The sequence below is a fragment of the Syngnathoides biaculeatus genome, chromosome 3, assembly GCF_019802595.1.
Source record: "Syngnathoides biaculeatus isolate LvHL_M chromosome 3, ASM1980259v1, whole genome shotgun sequence".
NCBI lineage: Eukaryota > Metazoa > Chordata > Actinopteri > Syngnathiformes > Syngnathidae > Syngnathoides > Syngnathoides biaculeatus.
This window is the reverse complement of record NC_084642.1, coordinates 13,192,282-13,219,853: the sequence shown is the minus strand read 5'-3', so window position 1 is coordinate 13,219,853 and position 27,572 is coordinate 13,192,282. Positions and strand designations below refer to the sequence as shown.

The 27,572-nt window shown below is 44.1% G+C and overlaps 1 protein-coding gene across 6 annotated transcripts in view; it reads right to left on the bottom strand.

Moving 5' to 3' along the window:
• Positions 1-27,572, bottom strand: part of ush2a (Usher syndrome 2A (autosomal recessive, mild)) — a 207,714-nt gene that overhangs the window by 12,531 nt on the left and 167,611 nt on the right. For all 6 annotated transcript variants that reach the window (XM_061814395.1, XM_061814394.1, XM_061814398.1 and 3 more), the window contains 10 exons: positions 13,812-13,893; positions 13,588-13,733; positions 12,317-12,658; positions 11,879-12,240; positions 9,870-10,239; positions 6,625-6,906; positions 6,134-6,303; positions 4,605-4,935; positions 387-596; positions 194-286 (listed from right to left, as the gene is read on the bottom strand). In XM_061814395.1, the coding sequence (XP_061670379.1) occupies positions 194-286; positions 387-596; positions 4,605-4,935; positions 6,134-6,303; positions 6,625-6,906; positions 9,870-10,239; positions 11,879-12,240; positions 12,317-12,658; positions 13,588-13,733; positions 13,812-13,893 (2,388 nt within the window). The remainder of the gene's footprint in view (positions 1-193; positions 287-386; positions 597-4,604; positions 4,936-6,133; positions 6,304-6,624; positions 6,907-9,869; positions 10,240-11,878; positions 12,241-12,316; positions 12,659-13,587; positions 13,734-13,811; positions 13,894-27,572) is intronic.

The following is a 27,572-nucleotide window of genomic DNA, read 5'->3' as shown; positions in this document are numbered from 1 at the left end:
ATGTTCTATAGAGGTTTCATTAGTGCGGGGGGAAAACCCTCCCAGAAGCAAGGGGAGAACACGCAAACTCAATCTAGGGATGCCAAAGTTGAGATTTAAACCCCAGACCTCATAACTGTGCTGACGTTCGGCATCTTCTCAGGATATCTTGGGTTAGCATTTTAGACCTTAGTCCCTTGTTCCGTGTTATTACCTGATAACAGGTGCAGGCCTCCACGCCGACCCTGTACTGTGTGTAAGGCCGTAAACCGTAAAGTGTCTGTTGTTGGGATGTTCCCTCTGAGAGCTGTGGGGGAAAAAAAAGCACAAGACTGCGTTCAAGCCACTTTAGGGTTTCAGACTTTGTGAGGAGGTAAGTAGAGGTGGGAGACTCGTTCGTTCTTTACCAGAGTGACGTCGTCATTGCGGTCCAGCGAGAACACGCGGTAAAGGCTGACGACGCCATTGGGCCGGGCCGGAGGACGCATTTCCACCACGGCTGTGGTCGCCGAGATGAGCCGGAAAGCGGGCGGAGCGACGCCCTCGGGCGGGGCGGGTCCGGTTCTACCGCTGACCCACCGACTGGGAGAACGGCCGGCGGAGTTCGCCGCCCACAGCTGCCGGGCGACGACACATTAGAATTTCAGACGCGCGTTATCGGCTCTTAATGAAAGTGTCTCTTAATTAGGCGACATGCAACAGGGTACGATTCAATGTATCGGATCATCCATCAAAACTAGCAGCAGGCCCGAGAGTGAAACCTTTTCACCATGCAAGCCACCGCTAACATATCTGCATGACAATTACTTTTCACCTTCATCAAGGAGTTACTCACACACCACAGTAATCTTATTTGTGTGCTTGTCTTGGCTATAATTAGAGGGTGTACACAGCGCAGGGTCACGCAGGGTGGAGATTTGCATGTGTAAGTCATCTGTAGCCTGTCACAAGTAGCGCACGTGGCAGATGGATGGGTCCGACCCAGCTGAATTGCTCAACGCTTGCATGTGTGCTGTTTGCGGCCAGAGACGGGGAGGCTTGCGCGTGGAATGCGTGCGCACGCATCATGTTAAGAGTTGAATTAACCTCAATAATAGTCAATTAGGCTGTGATCAATCAGAGTGATTGATCTAAGTGACAGCACAGATGGACTGAGGCGTGAGAGGAGGGTGGAGGATGGAGAGACTGGGAATGAGGAGGAGGACGATTGGCCAAAACATTGAGGATAAAGAAAAACTTGCACACGCAATTATTCTGTATAGAAAAGATTGCTTTTAGTACTGAAACAAAATACTAGTTTGCAGGAGGCCATTACGAGCTCTTACTTTTGTTTTGCATTACAAATGAATGATATTTACGGTTGATTCTTCATGGAAACTGCAACAAAAAGCACCAATTTAAATACACTTTGATAAAACAGCAAACACTACCAAAAAGACTATCTAATAATAATAATAATTGTCTAAATATTATATGGCCTATATAGGCACCAGCAGCAGCAAATAAAAATCGGAATGCAGTAAAGTCAACGTAGTTATGTAGCGGTGAAACTATATAATTGCAGGCAGATATTAACCTTGGAATCTGATATAAACTCAAAATGAGACACATTTGGTTATGAAAGCCCATTAGGGACATCATCCTGAATATAAAATGTAATAAAATAGGAAGTGGGATCTTGCGTGTCGTGTGATTCTGCTTCCAGCTTTTCCAAAAGGAGTTTTATGAAAGTCTGTTTTCTTTGAAGTCATGTGATGTCCATTATTGAGGCCCGAATTGGACTCATGCTACTGACAGTGCATTTTTTTTTGTGCTAAATATATAGTAAGATAAAAACCCAATGACATTCAAAATGAAGGATAAAGTCCATGATCATTTTCCAAGCCTCTTATCCTCACAAGTGTTGAAGGCTAACATTTTGTATGACAATATAATGTGGTTTCAGTTGGCAATTGTCTCGAGTTGCAATGCGCTACTCTTTTTTTTTTTTTTGAAATGGCAAAATAGAAAAAAAACTGAATTTAGGAGCACACTTTTCACATTTAAAAAAAATCATTTGAATGAATCCTTTTACTTATAAAACCCAAATAAAGCGATATCTTGGGGTGTGTTTGAACATAACGTCTTATCCGCATTTTTATTGACCGTGCTCAGCATATTTCAATTATTCAGGTCGAGTTTCCTTAAAGTTATGGGTATTAGAAACGCCCATCACTAGGATGTTGATTAATCTAAATACAGTGTCAGGTTTTAAATTTAAAGTAGAACTTATTTTAAAGGTGAGTAGCGTCTTGGCTTCCAGGCAAACATCATAGTAATTTAGGTTTTATTTATTTTATTTATTGAACTGTTCTTTTCAGTGAACTTGGATGTAAAACCTATGCATTTTGTTTTTTTATCGAAAGACTATCAAATCAAAGTGTTTCAATAGTTTGCCCAGCAACAACAATACTCTGAAACACAAAAAGTATTGCGTTGCAAGAAGTGAAAAAGTTGGTGTCGTGGAGATGTAACAGCGAGAAAAAGTTGGAAACTGAAGCGTGCTGAGATCACATTCACCTTGATCCAACTTGTGGTCCTTAAATCATACACAGGCTCTTCACTGCTTTCACTCCTCTCTCATTCTCTCCCCTCCTATTGGACCACCATTTGGCTTGTTAGACAAAATAAAAATACATCCCGTTTGCCGCCATGGCAACAAACTACTACAGGGAACTTCCCGTCTGTATTTGAGTGTTTTTATTGGACAGTCGGACGGCCGGCGCCGCGCGAGCTCTCTGATAGGCCAGCGGAGCGACTTGGCGGGTGCATCTAGTTGGGGTGAAGGGGCTAAGTTGTGTGAAAGTGGGCAGTAATTAAAACGACGCATAAAGCTGTCAATAGGAGCTTATGACCCAGTGTAATTAGCCTAATATGATTTCTGTTTCTGGCAGGGCTAAACTGAGCTGACGTATCGTCCTTGCGTGCGCCTGAAACATCAAGACGGAGGCGGTAACCGGCAACGTACAGCGACAGGGAAGGCGCCGCAACTGTCACATTGTGATGGAAATCATAACTCCATGACTGCGAATGAAGAGATGCAAAAAAAAAAAGATTAATAGTATGTGCAACTTCAAGGTCTGACTCACACACTCACGTGGAGAGAGAGAGAGAGAGAAAGAGAATATTGCTCACGTGGAGCACATCTGAGAGTGCACGTGACCACGGACAACACAAACATAGCAAGCAACACCTCGTCCCCCATTGGAAAATCCCCAGGGGACATGTAGCGGTCACCATTAAAAGGTCTTTCCAATACAAGCACTGTTACCAAGGGGACTAAGGGCTAATTCGATTGGCTGGCCGCTAATCAGGAAGTGGGGTGCGCCGAGGGCGCCGTGATTAATGGCGCCGTTGCCCGCCCGTCATCTCCCAAAGATCCTCCCGCACACCTCCCTCCTCCTGTCATAAATTAGGACCCTCGTAAATAAAAACGGCACCACAATCAGGCAAACCCAATCAATTACACAAGTTCTCTGGCCTTGGCTCGTATGTTCCTGACAGGCGGGGATGCTAATGTTATTGTTGCTTCCAAAGGGCTTGCCTGTCAATTAACATATCAACGCGCAACACAACAGGACAAATGTGCAGCCTTCTATTTACCACCTGTCTGAATACTTGGCTTCTGCCTTTGTGCGGCTCAGTGTTTTGCAACTTTGATTGAGCCAAGGCACACATTTGACAGAAAAAAAAAACCTCACGAGAAAACAGCAAATAAAAATAACACAAAAAAATCTAATCCAAATATTGATGAGCTTGTCTGAATTGATCCAAATGGACTTGGTGAGATATTTAATGTAGGTTGAAAAGCATTTTCAAATCATTTCTAGTGTTTTTATTTACGGTTTACACAAGATCCCAACTTGATTAAAACTGGAGTCCGTACACTACTTTGGTTCATCTTGGCGAAGGCCGGCTGGATCTCGCTTCATACCCAAAAACGTCATTTTTGGTGTTACGACATGGCCGTTTTTGTTACATCTGTAATAATGCAATGCAGTATACAAACAATTCAAATTTTGATACGCAGCTAACTGTTACTCAACTATCCATTCATCCATTTTCTTTTCCGCTTATCCTCACGAGGGTCGCAGGGAGTACCAGAGCCTATCCCAGCTGTCAACGGGCAGGAGGCGGGGTAAATCGAGACAAACATCCACACTCACAATCACACCTAGGGGCAATTTAGAGTGTTCAATTAATGTTGCATGTTTTTGGGATGTGGGAGGAAACCGGAGTGCCTGGAGAAAACCCACCCAGGCATGGGGAGAACATGCAAACTCCACACAGCCGGGGCCGGGATTGAACGCGGGTCCTCAGAACTGCGAGGCCGACGCTTTACCAGCTGAGTCACCGTGCCGCTTGTTACTCAACTACTTCCAGATTAATGCATACGGTGCGAAAGTTCAACAGTGTCGATCAGTGTCCTTCACGTGTTGCGGCACATTGGTTGGAAACCACTGTTGAGGATAACTGTGTGCAGATATGTGTGTGTGTGTGTGTGTGTGAGATTTGACTTTCCATCTCTCAAAAGAGGGTTAGGGTCAAACAAACATAACTGTGATATAAAATGTAGTGCACTATACCTGGTACTGGTAAGTGGTAAATGGCAGGAGTCCTTGATCCTTGCAGCTTGTGGATGAGTAATTATAAACTAGTGCTGCTGCTTCATTTCTGGGGCTATCGACGGTGAGCTCCAGTCTCCGGTACAGCTCGTAACGCGGGGTCCTCCCGTTTGGCTGGGCCGGGGGAGCCCAGGTAAGCAAAAAGGTGGTCTGGAGACCCGTGTGGGCGTCAGGCTGCAGGTCTAACAGAGGCGCCGCCTGTCCGGTGGGGGGGGCCTCGGGGGTGAGGATGGATGACCAGTCGCTGGAGGAGCACCCTAGTTCGGTGCACGCCTCCAGCCTCACTTCGTACCTGCACACAAATGAAGGGTACTAAACACTCATCTCTGTGTGTATTCGATGTTCTGCCTCAATAGAGATAATAACTGTCAGACTTGATGGACAATGTAACTACCGTAATTCCCGGCCTACAGAGCGCACCTTGTTACAAACCTCACCGAGCACATTTGTAAAGGAAATACCATTTGGTACGTACATACGCCACAGCTGTGTAAAAGCTGCAAGTGCCCACATTGAAACCGACATTGAAACACGAGATATTTACAAAGAAAGACGGTAGACAGAAAGAGTTTAGAGAGTAGCGCTGAGCTAATTCTAGTGCTAACGCTAACAGGGTCGGTTAAAATATTACTTACTGGTAAATATCACTGAGACACGCCAGTAACACAGCACCAGCACGCTAGCACAGCGCGAACACTGGCGCAGCGCTAACGGGGCTAGTAAGAGTCACTTCTTCAACACATATATACCACCGATCTCAATCTTACCTTTTCTGCTTGAGTCCCGCTTCGTGGCCATTAGAAAAAAATGCACAAATTAGCTGCATCACCGCATAAACCGCAGGGTTGAAAGGGTGTGAAAAAAGTCACAGCTTGGAGGCCGGAAATTACGGTACTAATTTAACATGTTTATAATTGTAGTTTGAATGTGTTTGTAGAACAGATTGTGCTTAATAAGGTAACCAAATTATTCGAAATGTTTCTCAGTATGATGCGTTTTTATGCCGTTTTAAATATTTAAACTGCAAAATCAAACAATGACCCATTTTCTGTTTGCCCACATTTAGACTTTGAGGGTAAGCCAAACGTTGAGGTCAGTATATTGCAACATTAAATACAGTATTTTATATGGGGAACAGCTATAAAATCCAACAAAACTAGGGTGTTAATAAAAAATTAAGCTTAATTCAGCAGTTCTGAATGGTCCAGTCCACTGTTTTGCTCGAGTAATTTCAATTTGGTATCCAATATCGTGAAGGGCATTCTGGTCCATGGAATTTTCAGTTTAACTTTGTTATACTTTGGGGAGCAATAACTAAAACAGCTAAAGCGCAAGATCTGTTGTGGGGAAATGCAAGACAGCTGGATGAAAATGACAAAGACATTTCATGTGTGAAGTTCAAGCTCAAGTCTATTTGGAAACACACAAATAACTGCTGTGTCAACTCCCTGACAGTATATGAGTAAAACGGGAAATAACTGCATAAAAACCTGCGGTAGGGAGCGAGCCCCTGCAGAGTGGCGCGTCTCTCGGAGAAGACTGCGTCCTCTGGAGTGTACACAGTGCTGCTTACGCTGAGCTGGATGGGGTCTCTGTGATATATCGTGTAGCTAATAATATCTCCATTAGGACGGGCCGGAATGTTCCACTCCACTTTCACCTGGAAGAGGCACGGAAAACACAAGACTCAAACAATGACTGTCAAACACAACGCTATACATACAGCATACCTGAAATAGCATACCTCTCTATTAGGTATACACGCTAACAAAAGCAAATACAGTTCGAAACAACTTTCGAAATAATGCAGAGCAGGTCTACACTGCTATTAATTACTAACACAATACCGATACTGTTGGATTCAGTTTTTTCTTTGGAGAAACAACACGCAGCTCATTAAAGTGTATCTAAACATTGCAGCCACTGAATGTAACTTTTTAACTAGCTTATACTCTTTAGCATCAGAGAGTCAGGGCTCCACCTGAGTGGGTCCCTGAGGCGACAACGATGGGGGGCCGACACCCGAAGGAGCCGCCGGGTGTGTCTTTGCTGTGGCTGCGGCGCTGCTCACTGCACCTCTGCTGTTGTTGGCCCTGACAAAGTAGCTGTACTCCACACTGGGCCGAAGGGTGAAGTCGTGGTAATGAGTCTCGGGCCCCACGTAGATTACGTCGCCATCTCTGCGGAGTTCGTAGCCCGTGATGACGCCATTGGGATTCTGTGGTGGTCCCCAACTTACTTCTACTGACTCAGGACCGGTGACCTTAAGTAGAAAAGTTAAAGATTGTATTAAAATGGATTCCAATAGAAAAAAAGAATGTAAGAATGTACTGTTAATTGTTAAAGTGTTAAAGTGACAAGTAATGGCCGACCGGGTATCTCGACAAAGTGCCACACCATGTCAATGAAACTTTTATGCCTTTAAACCCCGAGTGTCATCTCTATAAACATTTTAAAATAGATATTGTCATGAAAAATACATAACATTATTTACTTCAATGTCCATTCGAAAAAATAAATGTGAGCGGAGAGCGCGTCATCCATGCGCAAAGTTGCAGAACTGTCATTCTACGATATCTAAGTGGGCGCCATATTGGCTGCATCCTCTGGAAGTGACGTCACCCCGGACATTCGCCAATGAAAACACGCGGTGCACCCTAACTATGGGAGGCGAACACGTCCCTTCTGACACGGAAGCGCTTTTCAAAAAGGACAACACCACACAACCGAGTGAAGTTACCGGGGCAATATTACACTATCATCCCCGTCCGATTCACTTCTGTGGCGGAGATGAGGCATCGCGGCTCATCGCAGCCGGCTGGTGTGGCTTATGATGGAGCCAAGCTGTACTGCTTTAGGTGGGTCTTCATGGACGCCGCAATACGATGAACACAGTCAGCCGAGGCGCTTTACTGCGCGCACGCGGCTGAGTGACGCATTCTCGGCTGGGTTGTTCAGAGCTGCCCCCGTCCGCAAAGCCTGACGCGCAGCCTTCGCAGAAGCTGTGACCACCGAACGCGGCGCCTCAGCCGGTGTGGCTGATTTTCGGTGCCGTGGTGGCGTGTAATGGAGCCGAGGCGTGCTGCTTTTAGAGGGTTGTTCACAGGCACCGCAGTACGCGATGAACACTATTGAGCCGGCAGTACTGCGCGCACGAGGCTGAGTGAGACATTGTTGGCTGGGTTCTTCAGATTCGCCACCGTACGCGCAGCAGCCCAACGCCGTCCGACGCACACATCGACATATTTCAGACACAGATCTTTTGTTACTTTATGAGAGACCGATTACGTGGTCCGCCCCAAACTATTATTTTTTTTTAGTAGCTGAATACACACCTACCTGTCATTCGGAACCCACAAAACTCTTGACCTCTGCACCCGTGCAATCCATTTTTCACAACGAACCGGGTCTCTTTCAAACTTATGAAGGATAATTCCAATCTCCCGATTGTTCAAGCAATGTCCAGCAATGCAATGAGCCGGCATTTTGGGTAACACGAAGGAACAACGAGCTACCTTCCCAGAGGTAAAACTCATGGAAACAAACGAGCCCACTTGGGGGGGCCGCTGTCCTTTACGTCGCGTCCTGCTTCTTCTCGAAAACAAATCCCTCAAGAGGATTTTCATGGCGGGAGTTACAAAAAGCTGTATACGTCAAAATCATGTTTTGTGGTGAAAAAACGCATGGGCCCATATTGGCTGACAGTTTTTCATTAATAACATACTAAAAATCATCCATTTCATGACACTTGACCTTTAAGCTGTAAATGTACATTGTGATGACATGTTGTTAAATCAATGCAGACTATGATAGTATCAGCCAATAGCGTATTTTGACTTCATTATTTGTGAAATTTGTTCTCACGCTGAGTCATAGAAACTCACTACTGAAAACTCATCGACTGAGTGGCTAAGTAGCCATGTTATATACTTTTACTTGATTGGTAAAATCTACTCATCATGTTTGTAGATGATCAGAGAGGTTCAGATTTTGAACTTGAAGTGACTTATAAGTATTTTGTCACTTTAATAAACAGTGCAGAGAGAGGCCCCGTAGCTCAGTGGTTAGAGCACCGATTTGGTAAACCAGGGGTTGTGGGTTCGTATCCCACTGTGGCCCCCACCCCTTGAAAAAGGTTGCGTCAGGAAGGGCATCCGGTGGAGAAAAAAAAAAAAATTGTGCCAAACGTACATGTGCGTTCATCTGAGATGACACACTGTGGCGACCCCGAAAGGGACAAGCCGAAAGAAACTTACTTACTTACTAATAAACAGTGCAGAGTAAAAACATTCCTTTTGTCATTGCTCCATAACAAAAGGGATAACAAGCACAGTAATTTAACATTTTGAAATCTCCCACCAAGGACTTTAACATGAGGAATGACTTGATGTGGTTTGATTAAAATATTTATTTGACCTTGTTCTTAGTGATCTTTACTGCCTCAACACTAAATTCTGACAGACTTCAGCCAACATCCTTCGCCACACTCTCTCGGGACCTAAAGTGGGAGACCAACATCAAGTCCATCCTCAGAAAGGCCCAGTAGAGTATGTACTTCCTCTACAGCTGCTGAGGTGATATTGAAGCAGTTCTATACAACGGTGAATCAGTCCTGCGTTCATCCATCGCAAGCTGGTTTGGTACAGAGAAGGAAAAATATCCGACTGACTGCCGTAAAGATTGGCGGTACCCACCGTACCCACTCTTGAGGACATGCACACTGCAAGAACTAAGATAAGGGCATATGGACTTTTCTTGGACCCTCCTCATCCTGGTCACCACCTCTTCCACCTTCTTTGTCCTTTTATTGCTCGAAGATTCTCTGCAATGATGCTTTTATGCCCGAAACATATATTTTATTTCACACCGGCTTTTTCGTTGTTGTACTCAAATTCCTTGTGCGTTTTTAACATACAAGGCATATAGAAATGATTCTTATTCTGAGATTATTCTGATTTTGATTTAGGTGAACTTCAATTTATTAACTAACAAATTCATTTTACTCCACACCGGTCAAAACAGTGAACAGTCTCCTTTTTGTGTTTATCACGTATAACCTGGCTGTGTCTTTGACTTTTGACTTTGACCTGTAAAAATCTTTGAAGCCAAAGAATCAATGATGTAAAACACCAAGGGATGAAGCCACTTCTGTTCATTTTGTGTTTGTTTGCTGACAAGATAATACATTTGAGTTACAGCCAAGGTTAACTTAACTTGCTAGTGTACCTTTAGAGTGGGGGTGGGCATGTCCATGGGAGGAGCCTCCTTTGTTACGGTGGACGTTGTTGCACTGGCGGTGCATCCACCACTGGTGCACGCCACCAGTACCAACTGGTAGGGCGTGTGAGGATGAAGGTGTACCAGAACGGTCTTCAGGTCTCTACCACGATAAGCCTCTTCGGTGTTCACTTTGAGAACATATTCAGTCACCTCCCCATTCTGGGTGGGTGGCTGCATCCAGGAAATGTTCATTCTGTTGGCTGTGATGAAGTCCGCTGTGGGAGGGGCCACGGAGGCGGGTGGAGCCTCTAAGGTGGTGATGTTAGTGTGAGGGCTTGTGATGCAACCCTCAGATGTGCAGGCTATGACTGAATAGCTGCAAAAGAGGAAAAGAAGATATTTTGATATAATGTTCTTGATTTGGTTTCTTCATGCTTCCGCAGTGTTCATCACATATAGTAAATTTGAGGTCAGTTTTAACCTGGGCCATGAATGTCATCATTCAAAATTGCCAATATCAAATTCTGAACCACAGATCTTTTTATCAGGCATTAACAGACTGTCAGATCTTGAGAAATGGATGATTTATCTTTAATCAATGGTTCAAAGCAAAAGGTCAGCATATTTGTATCTGGTTATTTGCAGGTACACTTGTTTTTACACGGGAAAATCTGGCACATGTCGTGGAATCCTCTGACATCTGTATCACTTCTGGCACTTACTGTATGTTTCAGATATGAAATAGTCCTACGCTATTGTACTCTTTTACTTTTTCAAAATTCACCCGTGACTCTTGAAAGCCCAAAAGATGCATGCTTGTGCGGGACTTTTGCAAATGTGATGGCAACAAGACAGTTCTTGGAACTGTTTCAGGTTCTTCCTTGAACGCTGTTACCGCTGTCCCGTATAAAGTTTAAAGGGCCACTGTCATAAAATGCACGATTTTTAGTATGTAATTAAATAAAAACCGGGAGCCGGTATGGTCCCATGCCTTTTTTCACAACAAAACATGATTTTGACATGTATGGCTTTTTGTAACTCCTGCCATGAAAATCCTCTCTTGGGATTTGTTTTCGAGAAGAAGCAGGAAGTGACGTACGGGGCAGGAGCACCCTCAAGCGGACTCGTTTGTTACTATTAGTTTTACCAGCAGGAAGGTAGCTCGTTGTTCCTTTGTGTTAGTTAAAATGCCGGCTTGATTATTGCTGGCTATTGCTCGAACACTCGGGAGGATGGATTTACCCTTCATAAGTTTCCAAGAGGCCCGGTTCGTTGTGAAAAATGGATTGCATGGGTGCGAAGGCCGAGAGCTTTGTGGGTTCCAAATGATAGGTGGGTGTGTATACAGCGACTAAAAAAAAAAAGTTTTGGGGGGGACCACGTAATCCGGAAGTGGATCCGACGGGGAGGCGGTTTGGCCTTGATCCGCATACCATCTAAATATAGCTCGAAACAATAGGGTAATATTGCTCCGGTAACTTCACTCGATTGTGAGATGTTCTCTTCTCCGAAAAGAGCTTCCGTGTCAGAAGGGGCGTGTTCGTCTCCTACAGTAGGGGCCACAGTGTGCTTTCAATGGCAATTGCCCGGGGTAACATTACGGACAAGAGATGCCACCAATATGGCGACCACCTGGATGTCGAATGACACTTCCACAACTTTGTGCATGGATGACACGCTCTCTACTCATATTTATTTTTTCGTATAGACATTGAAGTGAATAATGTTATATGTATTTTTCATTCCAATATCTATTTTAGAATGTTCATAGGGATGACACTTGACCTTTAAGTAATGTACACTTTCTAGTAAAACTAAAATCTATTTTATAGATAGGAGCTAAACTCACATAACAACCTCAGTGTCCACTGACATTTTATATATGTTTTGTATTTTACATTTGAGGGACAATCATCAAATTTCATGGTGAAAGATTGATATTTATGCTGTCTTTTTAATTGCTGTCAAATGTTAAAACAAGTCAAATCTGAATAGTATGTTTAAACAAGCCTCACCTATAGCTTGCAAAGGGAAGAAGATCCTCATCAGTGTAGCTGAGCACCGTCGGGTCAAAGCTAAAGGAGAAGCTCATATTGTTTCTCTGAATCCTATAAGACTGGAGCACTCCATTGGGTTCCAGAGGAGGAGTCCACGACACCAAGACTTCACTGGGTCGACCCTGAAGGTGACTCACAGTCGGTGGGGCTAGGCCTCGAGGGGGTGCCTGCCTGGTTGTCACGGTTAACCAGGAGCTGTGGGTGTGGCCGGCGGGGTTGTGAGAACGTACGGCAAACTCGTACTGAGTCCAAGGACGCAACCCAGTCACTATGTAGAAGAAAGTGTCATTTTCTTGTAGGGGAGAGTGTCTGAACAGCACCTGTTTGTGATCGGGGAATGTAGACATGTTAGCAAAACGAATACAAAAATAAACCAGGGAGAGTATTTCCACATACTTTCTCTCTTTGCGCATCCTCCTCTCTGCTCCTACCCCTCCCCACCTGATCCGTATTTCTTCCAAGTAAGTAGTAATCGGCAATGGGCCCATTTGGCTGAGCGGGAGGTCCCCAGGTGAGCGACACGCGGTCTGAACTGATGGAAAGAGGCGTGGGAGGGGGCTGCGAGGCTGGCGGTGCGGCAGCAGTGGTGACACGCTGAGGGGAGCTACGCGTGCACCCTGCTGACGTACAAGCTTCAAGAGTCAGCGTGTACACGGTCCACGGCTCCAGACGACGAAACAGGAAGTTGCGGGAGAGTCCGCTGAACTCCAGGTTGCCTTCGCTGTACAAATTGTACATCTGATGGAGAAGAAGAGGAGGAAGGAGGGAGGGTTCTTATCACACACACACAATGAGGAACGAACAATGTTGTGTTGTGAAGTTGGAACAAAGCACCGGAGGCACAATGCAGTTCGTTATATGTGGCAGCAACCATTTGAGTCTGCTGCCTAAACAGGCTGCCATAGACTGAAAAAAAATGGTGGAAAGCCAGAGTGCCAGGTTTGAAGGAATCATCCATTCATCCAGCCATCCTTTCCAGCACTGCTTGTCCTCATTAGTCACAAATAACCCATTAAGATCATGGGTAATTTAGATTTAAAGTAATTTAATTTAACATACCTCTTTGGAATGAGGGAGGAAGCCAGAGTACGCAGAGAAAAACCACACAAGCGCAGAGAGAAAGTAAACAACAAAGGAAGGCCAGAGCTGAGATTCGCAGTCGGAATCTCTCGACTGTGAAGCAGACGTGCTTAACACTAGGGTACCGTACTGCCCATGCAACCTCATTAGAATTAGTAGGCCGCAGCTCTTTTATTTTGAGCATTTGTGGTTGAAACTGTCTGGCGCTAAGTTGCCTTTTAATTCGTCTCTTTCTCCAGCATAAAACCATTGTTGAGATAAAAGCTGTAGTCATCTTGATGTACCTATTTATTTTTTTATTTCTACCCATGATATGCTTCTATTTTATTCGCGCAAGCATCTTGTGGAGAAGCACTCATTTAGTAAATTACATGGTCATATAATGACATTCAAGACTTTTGATTGATTTGATCGACTGAAAAGCTTTAGTCATCTATCTTTATTGCAGAAACATGACCTTTTTTAAATTATTAAGAGCTAATTTTCAAATCTCAGCTCCTGATGTACACTACTGGCAACAATTTAACTCAAGATCATCTTCCATCACAAACAAGTGTGGTGATTTGGTTGTCCAATGGTGTTTGTACCGTGATAACACCATTTGGAGAACTTGGTGGATCCCAGTTAAGCAGCAGCGACCTGCCCTGCTCTTTTTGCTCCACAGTGAAGTTACCCAGTTTACCAGGAGAAGCCTCGAGTGTCATCGATCCTACCCACGGACTTGACACACTCCCTGAAAGGATTTAAAAAAAAAAAAAAGTGAACTTGATGATGTTTGTAGTGATCTTCAAGCCACTGGTCGTGATCAAACCTGCTTCATTTACAGCTTCCACTTGTAGACTATACTTGCTGTAGGGTTCAAGGCCAAAGATGGTTTCTTCTAGGATTGAACCCTGAGGGAGAAAACTGAAAAGAGTAAGTATATTGCCGTCGTAATGCAAGCAAAGTAAATATTCTTCCACAACAGGGAAAGTGTGAAACAATGACAGGCTAAAATAATGTGACATAGGGATTTGTGAGATCGTTACAAACATGGGAAGTGCCGACAAACTGGCAGACGGCGGTCCCTGAAGGCTCCATTCAAAGCCTGCTGAGTGTTTATACACGTGCATCCTTTCATTTCATACAAACAGAGGCAGAGTGTCTCTTCCAGTAGCTTTAGGCAAGGGGACACAGCCCAAAAAGCTGGCACTAACTCCGATAGGGTGGCAGTGCCCATGTAACATTATTTACTAATTAAAAAGAATCAGTTTTCAAGGCAGAGAGGGATAAGATGGTAGTCGGGAATGAAACACAAAATGTGAGATTGAAAGCAACTTCTGTATCTATAGAAAATTATGGGGGGGGGGGGGAGTGTGGAATTAAAAAAAAAAAAAAAAGAAAAATTCTCTCTTCAGACCCTCACATAAACAGATTAGCTCTTAGACTGATTCCCTGCAGTGGCGAGGGGATCCAAATGGCTCCAATTCAAACGGAATCAAAGGAGAACCCAGACAAATCAGCGTGGCGTGGCACCAAGGATGAAGTGCCTGAACAATAAGCCCAACGCATGTCTTGACTGTCTCCATGTCTGCCAGCCAACGTGTTTTTTTCATATGCAGTTAAATAGGATTAATAAGTCCCAGGACACTCCGAGATGCAAGCTAAATCCTCCTGCAAATCACACAAGTTCATGGCGGAAAAAGAGAGGGATGGGCATGAAAAGACAAATCAAACAAAGTACATAGGTAATAATAGAGTGCTGGAAAAAGGATAAGTAGGTGAGTTGGTAAATAACAGTGTGAAGCAAATTAAAAAAAAGCCACCAACAGAGGGAAGGAAACTAGAGTCGATAAGAAATGAGAGAGTGGAGGGGAAAAGGGAGAGATAGATGTTACAAAAGGGAGAGACAGATTAAGTGAGCGCGAACGAGAGATCTCTCCACCTTAAAAGCCAGTGAAATATGTGAGGCATGTGGCCTATAAAGTGCCTAACATATGCACATTGTCAATAGCAGCATCTGGCGCCGCCAGCTTTTATAGGAGCGCAGAGACTCTGCTACAGGCCTCTAGATGGCAATATATTCAAACACTTTATCGCCGGAACGCATGGCATTAATAGCCTTCTCGCAGCGTGCACACACATCCACACGCTAGGAAATTGAGCACATCAGCCCCGCTAACTGCTCACCCACACACAAGCGGGCTGTAATCAAACGCTTTAACATGGAAGCACACTACTATTACATTCCATTAACAGCCCCCTTCATAACAATTTGTCCCTTACACACAGACACACACACGCCGCAAAAACACTTTAAGAAATCAACGAGTTGGGGCAACACAGAATGTTTGGTGTGCAATAGCACCAGAAAATAAAGTGATGACAAACTAAACGCTGCTTTGAAGGACAGCACAAAGGAGGTCCGCCACCTTGTTACAGATTTAATATACGTCGTGGCCCGCACGGGCAATTTCCAGTTTCTCGTCGAGCAAATGTTTTATAGTGGTAGAGTAAATCCCTGCCTATTCGTGGTTTGCGAATGGCAAATTCAGAGATTTGCGTTTTTCTCAGTGGAACCGATACTTATCTATTTGCCTTTTTTTGTGCTCTTTCTGAAATGTCCCAAGACTCCACTGGATGACACAAAAACTCTGGCTAATAAGACGTTATGAGTGTTAAGAAAGTATGTTGAAGCGATGCATCTAAAACCGTTATAGGGTCTTAGTGCCTCAGGTAGGAGCCAAGTTTAGCCTGGGTTGCTAGTGGAAGAATTTGGTGTTGTTTATGGTTTTGCCCTGCTAAGTTGCTGTTAAAAAATCTCAAGCTAACAAACAACAGCAGAGGTATTATTGCTTGAGAATAATTATTTTTACATGATGTAAAGCAGCGGTGTCAGACTCATTTTTGTTGTTGTTTGGTAACAAAAAATGCTTGTAATATCTCAACATTGTCATTTGTAATAGGAGAATTTGAAATTTGGGTACAGATTCGAACAAAAAAATCATAGAAGTTGATGAGGATTTGCCTCCGCGGGCCACATAAAATCATGCGGCATGCTGGATCTGGCCCCCGGGCCTTGAGTTTGACACCTGTGATGTAAAGCCAACATATTTACATGCTCATCTGGTGCATTTTTTATGTTGATTTGTATACTTTTTTTTTTTTATTTCTCAGGGCATTGTAAGATGAGTATGAAATGATAAAAGTTTTAATGTCTTATTCCTATTACTACTGTAGAAACAAACCCCCCCCCCCACCGCAATTCCCTGTAAGGCTCAATCCCTATTTGTACCTCTAAATCTAAAGGGCCTTGAAATCGTAATATTCAGACTGCAACCATAATTTTCCCCCTTCAAACATTGGAACCATTGGACCTGTGAGCAGAACCTCTTGTGATGTCACTAAGAGACGCATATTTCTGTCTAGTATACTTGCAATGCATCCAAATGAAAGGTCACTCACTATACGGTACTCTCAATACTGTGTTCTCGCGGTTAAGGAACACATCTGGAATAATCTCTTTTCCTGTGTTGGCGGTAGTTCAGTATGCATTTCTCTGTCCGGGCTTCCCAAAACAATATAAACAAGTCAAACAGAAAATAATAAAATAAGAATGACACGTACACTACAATACAGATTGTGTGAATACTGCAAGCCAAGTGACGTTTCTAAATGTGATTGTGTAAAGTGTAAATGGGTTCTGCAACTATCCATCCATATTCTTTGCTGGTTATATTCACGAGGGTCCCGGGGAGTGCTGGAGCCTATCCCAGCATTCAACGGGCAGGAGGCAGGAGGCAGGGTACTGCCTGAACTGGTTGTGAGCCAATCGCAGGTCACATGGAGACAAACAGCTCCACTCACAATCACACCTAGGGGCAATTTAGAGTGTCCAATTAATGGTGCATGTTTTTGGGATGTGGGAGGAAACCGGAGTGCCCAGAAAAAAACAAACGCAGGCACGGGGAAAACGTGCAAACTCCACACAGGAGAGGCCGGGATCGAACCTGGGTCCTCAGAACTTTGAGGACGATGCTTTACCAGCTAATCCATCGTTCCGCCGTTCTGCAACTAGTTCTAATTAAAGGCCTCCTATCAGCCATTAGTTTGCTGTGGCTAAAAATGTCATTGCAGATGTAATGACCAATAAAAAAATTGCCCGGTCAAATCATATGCTTTTGCAACGAAATTTTTTTTTCCAATTGCTGGGAAGCCATACCACGAGATACTGTATGTATGTACGTGCAGATGGCATGGAACCGAATACTTCTATTCCTGCTATTTCCTATGGGAACGTGTTTTGGATGCAATGGATTGAGGCGAACCTTAGAGCTTCTACTGCATATAAGAATCACCTGATCTGTGGCGTAAAGTGAGTTACACTTTTGGTAATTATCATCGAAGATTGCAGGCAACGTGAAGAAAACGGGACTGCCTTTAGGTTTGAGATATGAAAAGAAAGGTTCAGGTTAACCTAAAATCAATGTGAAGGAGTTCATCTATGTGGAAAAGATTACAACCCCCAGTTAATCATGACACGGACAGAGGAAGGGAAAGAGAGTGAGACTTGCAGAAATGAGGAAGATGTGAATTACAGAATGGAGGAGAATGACGAGCAGTTCATTGGGTCCTCTGTTTCATGACTGGCGCATCTAAGGCTTGTGTATATGCATGTACAGTATAGCTTAACAAGCCAACAGCTGCGTGCATCTTGCTGTGTTTTTTTTGCATTTGTCTCCAAACGTACACATCCCTCTGCGCTTGAGCATGATATTCAGGTGGAGAGGCATGGTGTAGCCAGAGGGAGCAGTGTGTGATACTAATTAAGAGTAACCATGTGTATTTGTCAAAAGAATTATGCTGATTATTTCACAAAGGCCCCAGTACTGGGCCCTGCAGAGACACGGGGACAGAGCAACATTAGCATATGGCCACGCACTCACATGTGCACCGTTCCTCTCTCTTTGTCTCTCGCTGACACAGGAACACAGGTAGCAGACAAGTGAGTGATCATACATGAGAGGACCGTGTCTAATGAATGGTGAACGTGGACCAACTGGCGGGCCTCAGGTATGTCCCGCTCCGCAGGCCACCTCTGCCCTCCCTTATATTAAGTCCCGGAGAGATAACAAAGCACCACGCTGGCCCGCCTCTCTTCTCATGTGCCGTACTTCTTTGTCTGTCGGGCAAAGCGCAGGCGTAGATCACATTCAATGTCAATTCGGTCCAAGTCAACCGCGTCCTCTAGTTGTGCCGTTTAGTACAAGCTGTGGCCAGAGCTGTGCCGGGGAGAGCTTGTAATTGTTTTTGGAGGTATCCGAGGTGAGCCAGAGCACTGCACGCTGCTCTTTCGTGCCCCATGCCAAGCTGGCAAGCCTTGTTCATGTGCGTGTGTAGACGTTTATTTGTGCATGGCTAATTCGATGTTACTGGAACAATTGCCCTGTGTCTGTTTGCCGATGCCCTGCATGGGTGTCCCTAGTAGTCAGTGTGAGTTAGACAAACCGTGACACACACGTTTATGCGCCACAGACACACACACACACACACACACACACACACACACACACCACACACACACACACACACACACACACACACACACACACACACACATGAGCAGAGTGCCATTAGGCATGTGTTGTGCGGGTGGCCAGCACAGAAGCAGAGAGGGGCTGCAGGGGCCTGGACCAGGCCTGCCTACTTCACACAGACAGCCATGATTAGCTTTGGCGGCTCCGGACCTCAGGAACACCATATTAAGTGCTATTCTGACTGTGCCCGTTTGCCTGTTACATGTGACTAAAGACCAGTCATCGGGAGTCTGGTACGACGAGAGGGATGGAATTCGAATACCCACAAAGTTACAAATAGTACAAAGTTGAACACAATCACAGATTTAAAAAGCATTCATTACATCATAAGAGATGACCCAAATGATTGTGGGACTTAATCATGGCGTTAAGTGGTCTAGTTTTACAATGTCGCATGTGTGAAATTAATTGACCATTTAAGATATTTATTTTGTTACTCCACTAAATGGAATTTCTGATTTTTTTATTCTAGTTTGTTGATTTAAAACAGGCGCATGCAAATGTGATTTGTTTGCATCATTATTTTATGGCACAACCCTGTTATGCTATAAAAGATATTAGTTTGTAGTATCAGAAGGTTTCATTTTGGGACAATTTTATTCAAATAAAAAAATACAAGACAATTGAGAGAATTGGGCCGTGCTTTTTTTCTCAATGCATTGTTGATCTGGAATCGGCTTTGGGTGTAAAAAAAATGGGAGGGGACGGCCCTAAGTATCAAGGAACATTTTAATATTCTAACAATCTTAACTTGTTAATAGCAAAGTCAATGTGAGCTGAGTCACACAGCGGAGGTGCATGTTGCTGTTTTGCATTCTTGTCTTACCTGTTTAAAAAGTGTCAAAACAAAACACTTTAGCCTTGATTACAAGAGGCCGACATGGTAGTTTTACTCTTTTAGTCCGTAAATTCAAGTATATATATATACACACACACACACACACACACACACACACACTATTCTTCTATGTCGAAAAGCCACAAATCGTGACACACACACACGCACACACGCACACACACACACACACACACACAAAGGCATACACACACAAAGCTAATCGTTGTTTGGTGCTTGTTGAACTGAAGTCTTGTATTTTTCTCAAACATTTGCATAAAATCCCACTTCTTGGGTGTTCGACAACAATGAGATTACAGTGCATTTCTTGACGTATTTCCAATCATAAAATAAAACAAACAAAACATCCAATAAAATAGTCTTTTGGTATATTCCTTGTCACGGTTAGGGTTTGTGAAGGCAAGGAAGCCAAGGCAAAACATGGAGGACCCAAGTGCAGGGAAGCAGGGAGGCAAGGCAGGAGTGCAGAAGTCTCCAAAAAATATATTTACTGTCCAAAAAAGGCAAATTAAAAAAAGTCCCACAACAGATAAAATAACAGAGCAACACTTCAATAAACCTTAAACTGGGAACAAAACACGACTGGTGTCTAAGACGTGGCACAGAGAGACAATTACAGGGACAATTGACTGACAGGAAGTGAAAGAAACCAGGGAACTAAAGTGGCTGGAGGGACCTGATTGGTCCACGCAAGAAAGGAAAAAAGGAAAAGAGAACATGTGGACGCAACTAACACACATAAATATGGAACACAAAAAAAACATGAAAGAAAACCAAAACATAGAGACATTCCTAATGCAAATGATTCACCTACAAAAACATGAAATTGAGTGCATCCAATGATATCCTATTGAGTGCATCCAATATCTGTATAAATGACAAATTCTGAAAGTCTGAAGTCAACAACCTCCAAATTTGACCGCAGCTACCTCAAACAGGTCGGATATTCAAAATCCATATAATTGATTACTTCTGGATTGTGACTGACATAGTGGTGACAAGAAAGCCCAGTGGAGAGTCTAATTCTAAATCTGTAGATTTGTTTCTTCACAGTGACTACGTTTATAGATCAGTGCGGTTATAATTTAATGCAAATAGATTTTCAATCGGAAGGGTATTACTCGATACAAAACATAACAAAACAAAAAACAAACAGTCACGTATGCCAGCAACAAAGACTGCCCGTTTTCATATCCGTCGTGCGAGACAAGGAGGACTCCTCCAAACCCGACTGTGCGCACAAGTGGCAGCTTCTTCAAGAAAACAAACACGCTCTCGTGCTTTGAAGTGATGACCATCACGTTGCGGCTGCCATTAGCACAAGTGAAGGGGCAGCTGGACGGTGTCGGATCTTTACCGAAGAGACAAGAACACACAACCTGTCATTACTGGGAGTTAGAGAGAGCGAGAGCGGGGGAAAGAAACGGTGTAAAACCTCTTGAGAAATTATCACTTGCACGAGTGCGAGTGAGACGAAAGAGGAGGAAGACATAACAACTGTTATTTGGAAGTGAGGTATAGAAAAGCCAGATGGAAATGCACGGCTGTGGAAGGACGAGTCGTAGAAAAGACGAGATGATGGAGATTGCAGCCAAGTGGAGCGGCCTGATTATTTGGCTGCTTATGCAAAACGCTGAGAGCCCTCCAATCAGAGTTGGAAAGTTCTAACGAAGGAGTCTTATAGGCCGGGAGCCCAAATGAACTCTCCTCTTATTCCTCCTCCTCTCTTCACCTGTCTTCATCCTCCTCATCGCTCTCCAATCTTGCCTCGCTACCTCTGTTCTCCACCCCTTTGTGTCCGCGGCTCGTTAAAAAAAAAAAAAAAAAAAAAAAAAAAAAAAAAAGCAGAGCAAGGGCAAAGCCTGGTCATTCTTATTCCTGCAGCTCGCCTTGATCCCTGCATGCTTCTGTGGCTCAACAGTATCAGCAGAGACTTGAGGGTTAAATGCAACAAGTGAACATTTCTGTAGGCTCTTAGACAAGGAAGAGGAGACTTCTGTCATGTTAAGGATGGTTAACACTTCAGGCTTCTTCAGCTCTGTCTCGATCTGTTGTAGACGATATTTTTGCAATGGTAACATATTCAATGGAGCACAGAGCCCAGCCAGGGACGAATATTGCTGAACACGTCTAACTCTTTTGATTGGAAAACCATGAACTGCTAGGAGAAAACTGCCCTAGTCTAGTTCTGTAAGTGCTGGTAATTGCAAAGTGGATGGCAATTGCCATAAACAGGAAGTTTCTTCTCACCACAGCTCCATTAGATGGATTTGATGGCACACTCCCAAACCTGAACCCATTGCAAGTGAACTTTAAAGGTCAAGGCATCCCTATAAACATTCTAAAATAGATATTGAAAAGAAAAACACATATAAAATTATTCACTTCAACGTCGGTACGAAAAAATAAATATGAGCGGGGAGCGCGTCATCCAAGGGCAAAGTTGCGGATGTCTCATTCAACATTCCAAGTGGTCGCCATATTGGCTGCATTTACTGTCCGTGACGTCACCCTGGACATTCGCCATTGAAAACACGCTGTGGCCCCAACTGTGGGACACGCCCCTTCAGACACAGAAGTTCTTTTCGAAGATGAGAAAATCTCACAATTGAGTGAAGTGTCCGGGGAAATATTACCCAATTGTTTCGAGCCATATTTAGATGATATGCGGACCACTTGTGACTAACAGACTCCCAGACAGTATGTATGAGCCAGCCCGGCCGAAGCCATGCTCGTCCGCGAGGCACGACGCGTAAGCCTTCGCCATCGAGCCCGAAGTGGCAGCCTTTGCCGGGAGCCCGACGCGGAAGCCGTCCGACGCGCACATCGACAAATTTAGTAACCCCTGTCATACGTACACGGTTCTTTTGTTAGGTTATGAGAGACGGATTACGTGGTCCCCCCCAAACTGTTATTTTTTTTTAGTAGCTGTATACACACCTATCTTTCATTTGGAACCCACAAAGTTCTCATCCTTTGCACCCGCGTAATACATTTTTAATGACGAACCGGGTCTCTTGGAAACTTATGAAGGGTAAATCCATCCTCCCGAGTGTTCGCAATATCCAGCAATGCAACAAGCTGGCATTTTGGCCAACATGAAGGAACAATGAGCTATCTTCCAACAGGTAAAACTATAGTAACAAACGAGACCGCTACTGCCTCCGACGTCACTTCATGCTTCTTGTCGAAAACAAATCCTTCGAGAGGATTTTCATGGCGGGAGTTACAAAAAGCCATATACGTCAAAATCATGTTTTGTGGTGAAAAAACGGATGGGTCCATACCGGCTGCCGTTTTTTCATTAATAACATACTAAAAATCATTCATTTCATGACACTTGACCTTTAAACGGTAAACGAAATAAATGCCACAATCGGCATTAGCAACTTTTCATGACCCAGACGACTAGAGCCCTTCAAACCTGATTAGGGTTTACCGCTCTGAAATGTACTGTGGGTGAACTGAACTGTGGAACTCGTGAGAGTTTGGAAGTCTTGCATCTGTAAGACCCTGTGAAGTGAATTCTGAGATTTGTTTTGAAATATGTACACGTTTGAAGGCTACTGCTGAAAACATTGAGAACTATATAGCACAGAGAGTCCTTGGGTTAAGACGGTCTCGACCTAAGACGTTTCGACTTGACAATGCTCGTCGCCCGTCCGCCATTTTGTCTGGCTAATGCTTGTCCGTGTTTGTGTGCCGGGAGTGTCTTCGCATTTTTCGCCCTCCTTTTTCGACATTATGGCCCCAAAGAAGAAAACTGTGTCTTTTAGCAATGCTTCTGCAGCCAAAAGAAAATCCATGAACATGGAAACAAAGCTCAAGATCTTAAAAGATTGGAGAAAGGAGGGACAGCAAGACCACCAAGGCTTCAGTCGGTCGACCGTAGTGACAATTATTAAAGACAAAGCCTGTATTTTAGCGCATGTGAGGGTTCCGATCCTATGTTGGATACAATGATCACAAAACAAGGTTCTTTGATACTTGTCAAGACGGAGAGGATTGAGGACCGGGTTCCTTCGCAACAGCTAAGGGCAGCCTCCCATCGTTCTTCTCCATCCACCTCTCAGCAGTGATGCGAAGTACATCATCTTGTTTATTTCAATGTATGTTTTTTATACAAAGTATTTTGATGTCAATTCTGACTTTAATGGTGGAATCCGACTCAAGCCGAAATTCGAATTAAGTCGGTACTGTAGGAACGGATCTCAGTCGTAGACCGAGGACTCCCCGTATTCGAATGTGGAATATTAGTATTAAACTGTTTCTCACCATTTGAGTTGAACTGATTTTGTTTTGGCATGGCGAAAAGGGAGCCCAGTGACAGATCGGCTCCGGCAGGTGTCTTCCCTTCCCCAATATAGAAGAACTATCGGGTACATAAATGTAACAAAAAAGTGTCACTTTTCCATCGTCCTTTGAATGAAGACAGACCTTTCGCAATGTTAAAAATAACTAAAATACACAACCGGTTGATTCACATACAGACAGAAAAAGCAGCGGTTGCCATGCTTCATGCATTCATGCACTGTATATAAACAGCGAATGGCATCTGTTTAACACTATTCGTTTCTTCGAGCTGCCACATATTCTCCATCTTCCGGTGGTGTATGATTAAGTGTACAAGGGCCATATTTGAAAGCTCATGTTGGCTTGAAAAACAGTTGGCTGGCTGGCCCCTGCTCTCTGATGGGCCCTTAATGGTAAACTAACAGATTGTAAACATGCTGCTTGCTCTCTCTCCGACTCTGCTCCCTCCATCAATCTCTTGCTCTTTTCCTTCAAAATACTTCCTTTTTCTTTCTGCTCTCTTCACCTCTTCCTTCCTCATTTCCTTCTGGTCCCGTTCCCATCCCTCCCTCTCTCTCTCTCTCTCTCTCTCTCGCTCTCTACTGCATTTCCTGGGGTGTTTTTCAAACAACGTGTCCTTCATGTACGGTTGGTTACGGGGCGTACAGAAGGACATCATTAGCGCTGGTGGTTAAGCTGTAATTTACACCATTACCGAGGTAGGGGCCATTTTTATTGCCTAGTAAATTTCAGCTCTGAAATATTTAGACCATATGGCTCAATTTGTGTAATAACCTTAATTTCCAAGCACCCTTCAGCTCCCTTCCGCACCGGCTGTTGTTGGCGGACGATGTGTATGCACGTTTGCATGCGTATGTGTGTGTGCACGTTTGCACGTGTATACACAGTGAGCATACATAGACAAAACACACGCATGCAGAGGCAGGTGCATGGTGAAAAACGTAAGCGCATACACTTGCACTTAATCTCTAACATCCACATTAAACATTGTCTCTCACACACACACACACACACACGCACACACACGCGCGCGTCAGTATGTATGTATGTATGTATGCGGCTAGCAGATTAATAGGGTGTCAGCTTGTGTTTGGGTGAGGGAGCGTCAGGCGTCGGCCAGATGGTTCTCAGGGATGATGACTGTCAGGGGTCCTGCTCTGATCAATGGCATATATTAATACAGCACACATAGAGAGAGACACATTCACATACTGATGCATAAACATATGCAAAAAACACACGTAAGCCATGCACACAGAAAAGCCATCACCGCATGGAGTATATCCATAGAAAAGTGCACATACATGCACATGGTCGCCTTTCCCCAAGGGTCCTGAGGGCCACAGTAAAACATCTGGAAGAGCCAAGGAAAGGAGGGATTCGAAAGTATGGGACGGTAAAGAGAGGGAACGACAGACCCAAAAGAGCAGAAGAGAGTGATGTGACCAGACAGGAATAAGAAGATGGCATGATTGGCAGACTACAATGAGGAGGTGGAAGGAAGGAAAACATGGCTGATCGATGTTGTAAAAAGCTGGCGAAAAGGTAGACAGGCAGAGGAGGCTCTACAGTAAGTTAAAAGAAGAGAGAGAGAGAGTGGAAAAGAGGGCGGCGTGTGGCCTGACGCAAGCTCCACTAAACAAATGTGTGGCTTTTTGTCCTCTAAAGTCCACTCTCAGAATGTGGTGATCAAGCAAAAATAAACCTGAGTAATGAGAATCAGTGCAGTGTGGAAATTAACTATAAAAAAGGAGGGAAAAAAGGTTATGAAGAAGCAGAATGGCACGCAGTAGAGCCTAGACCTCCGCCAAGGCTGAACAATTCCAAGAGTGTTGCTTCAAGACCTGCGAGGCAGCCCTTAAACATGCTGTGTTGTTTTTCTTAGGCTCAGGATGTGAGAGCCATATTTTTCAAAATCTGGAAAATGTTCAACTAGATAGGGAAAATGATGATTGAGCATTTCCTCTGCAGCGAGTCCAGGCTCATCCTTACAGATAGGGTGAGGAGCTCAATCAACCGTGAGAGACTCAGATTCAAGCGACTATCGTACCTAGCAAAAATGTACGATATTGTCGCTATTGTTAAATTAGTGATCAAACATAATTTTGGGTATTGTGCACCAACATGCACAACTATAAATGATAGGAATAAAAGGAATAGGAACTTGAACGCTGATTTCCTGAAAAGTACTGTAATTTCCGACCTATAAGCCGCGACTTTTTTCACACGCTTTCAACCCTGGTGTTTATGCGGGGATGCGGCTAATTTGTGCATTTTTTTCTAACGGCCGCAAGGGGCACTCGAACAGAAAAGTAAAAGTGAGATCCAATATATGTGCCGAGGAAGTGACTTTTACCGGTCTGGCCCTGTTAGCGCTGCGCTAGCGTGTTACTGCCGAGTCTCGGTGATTTTTACCAGTATGTTTTTTTTTTTTTAACGGCCCTGTTAGCGCAGCGCCAGCGTTAGCGTCTGCTAGCATTAGCGCTAACTCTCAGCGTACCGTCTTTCTTTGTAAATATCTCGTGTTTCAATGTGGGCACGTACGGCTTTTACACAGCTGCGGCGTATGTATGTACCAAATGGTATTTCCTTTCCAAATGCACTGGGTGAGGCTTATAACCAGGCGTGCTCTGTAGGCCGGGAATTACGGTAGTCATTTTGGAAATGTGATGATTCCGCCCGACAGCAACGATATTTCTTCAATCTTTCTGCTAAAATACCTTGAAAAAAATCCTGCAATGCTGGGAAAAATGAATATGAATTATAGATTGAGTTGTATTTGTGTAATCCTGTTAAATAACAGCCAAGCCGTAAATTTGTCAGGAGAGAGCAGAGCAGGTATTAAATAGGATTGAAGAAAAAGGAGGTTCAAAAATAGAGCCAGAATGCAAGGAAGGAAGCCTGACAGCCGCGTCCGAATGACGAACCCATCTGTCACTGAGTTGCAAAGCATGGCGAGAAAAAGCGTGTGTCGTGAGATTGCACGTGTGTGAATGTGTGTGTCTGTGTGCGTGTACGTGCTGTATGTGCGTGAGACAGTGCCAAGCAGCATGCAGGTCTAGCAATGCAGAGGCCGCCTGCGCTCGTACCCTCATTCCGTCCGATTGCCATGACGACCCCATTAATCAACCAGGCTGGCACAGAGCAAAGTTCCCAACCCAGGGAGAGATCAATACACACAAGTCCAACGGCATGCACACTCGCTCACAACAAATAGAGGTATGTGAATAGAAATTATATCAAAAAGGGGCAGGGGGGTGTGATACTTAGTTGAAAGGATTTGTTGTTTCTTTCTTTCGAGTGCTCTGCAAGACATTTTCAACCTCGGAATTGAAATGGTGTTCTTTAATCTGACTCTTGAAACTTGTTCAGCATGGAAATTGTTGTGTGTTACGATCATATGAAAGATATTCGTTAAAATGTATTTTTACGGCTGTGAATCACTTTGTTGTCAAGTGTAGATACAACAGTATGGCGGCGTCATCCATGGGTTTTGTTTTCCTTTGACTAAAACACACACTTCAAATGCTCCAAGTTGTTTCTTTCTATCTCTCCAGCAGTCTTGAAAGCCGCTTCATAACTAAGTAAATAAAAGGTTAACGTCTCCTTTTAGTCTACTTTGTGTACAATGATGTTTCTCCTTGACACTCTCTTTGTGTGTTTCTGCAACAGAAGAGCATCTGTGGTGAAGGCAGGTGTGTGACAAATGAGCGCCACCAAAAGTCTACGCCATGTCAATGAGCCTTTCACACACACACACACACACACACACACACACACACACCACACACACACACACACACACACACACACCACACACACACAC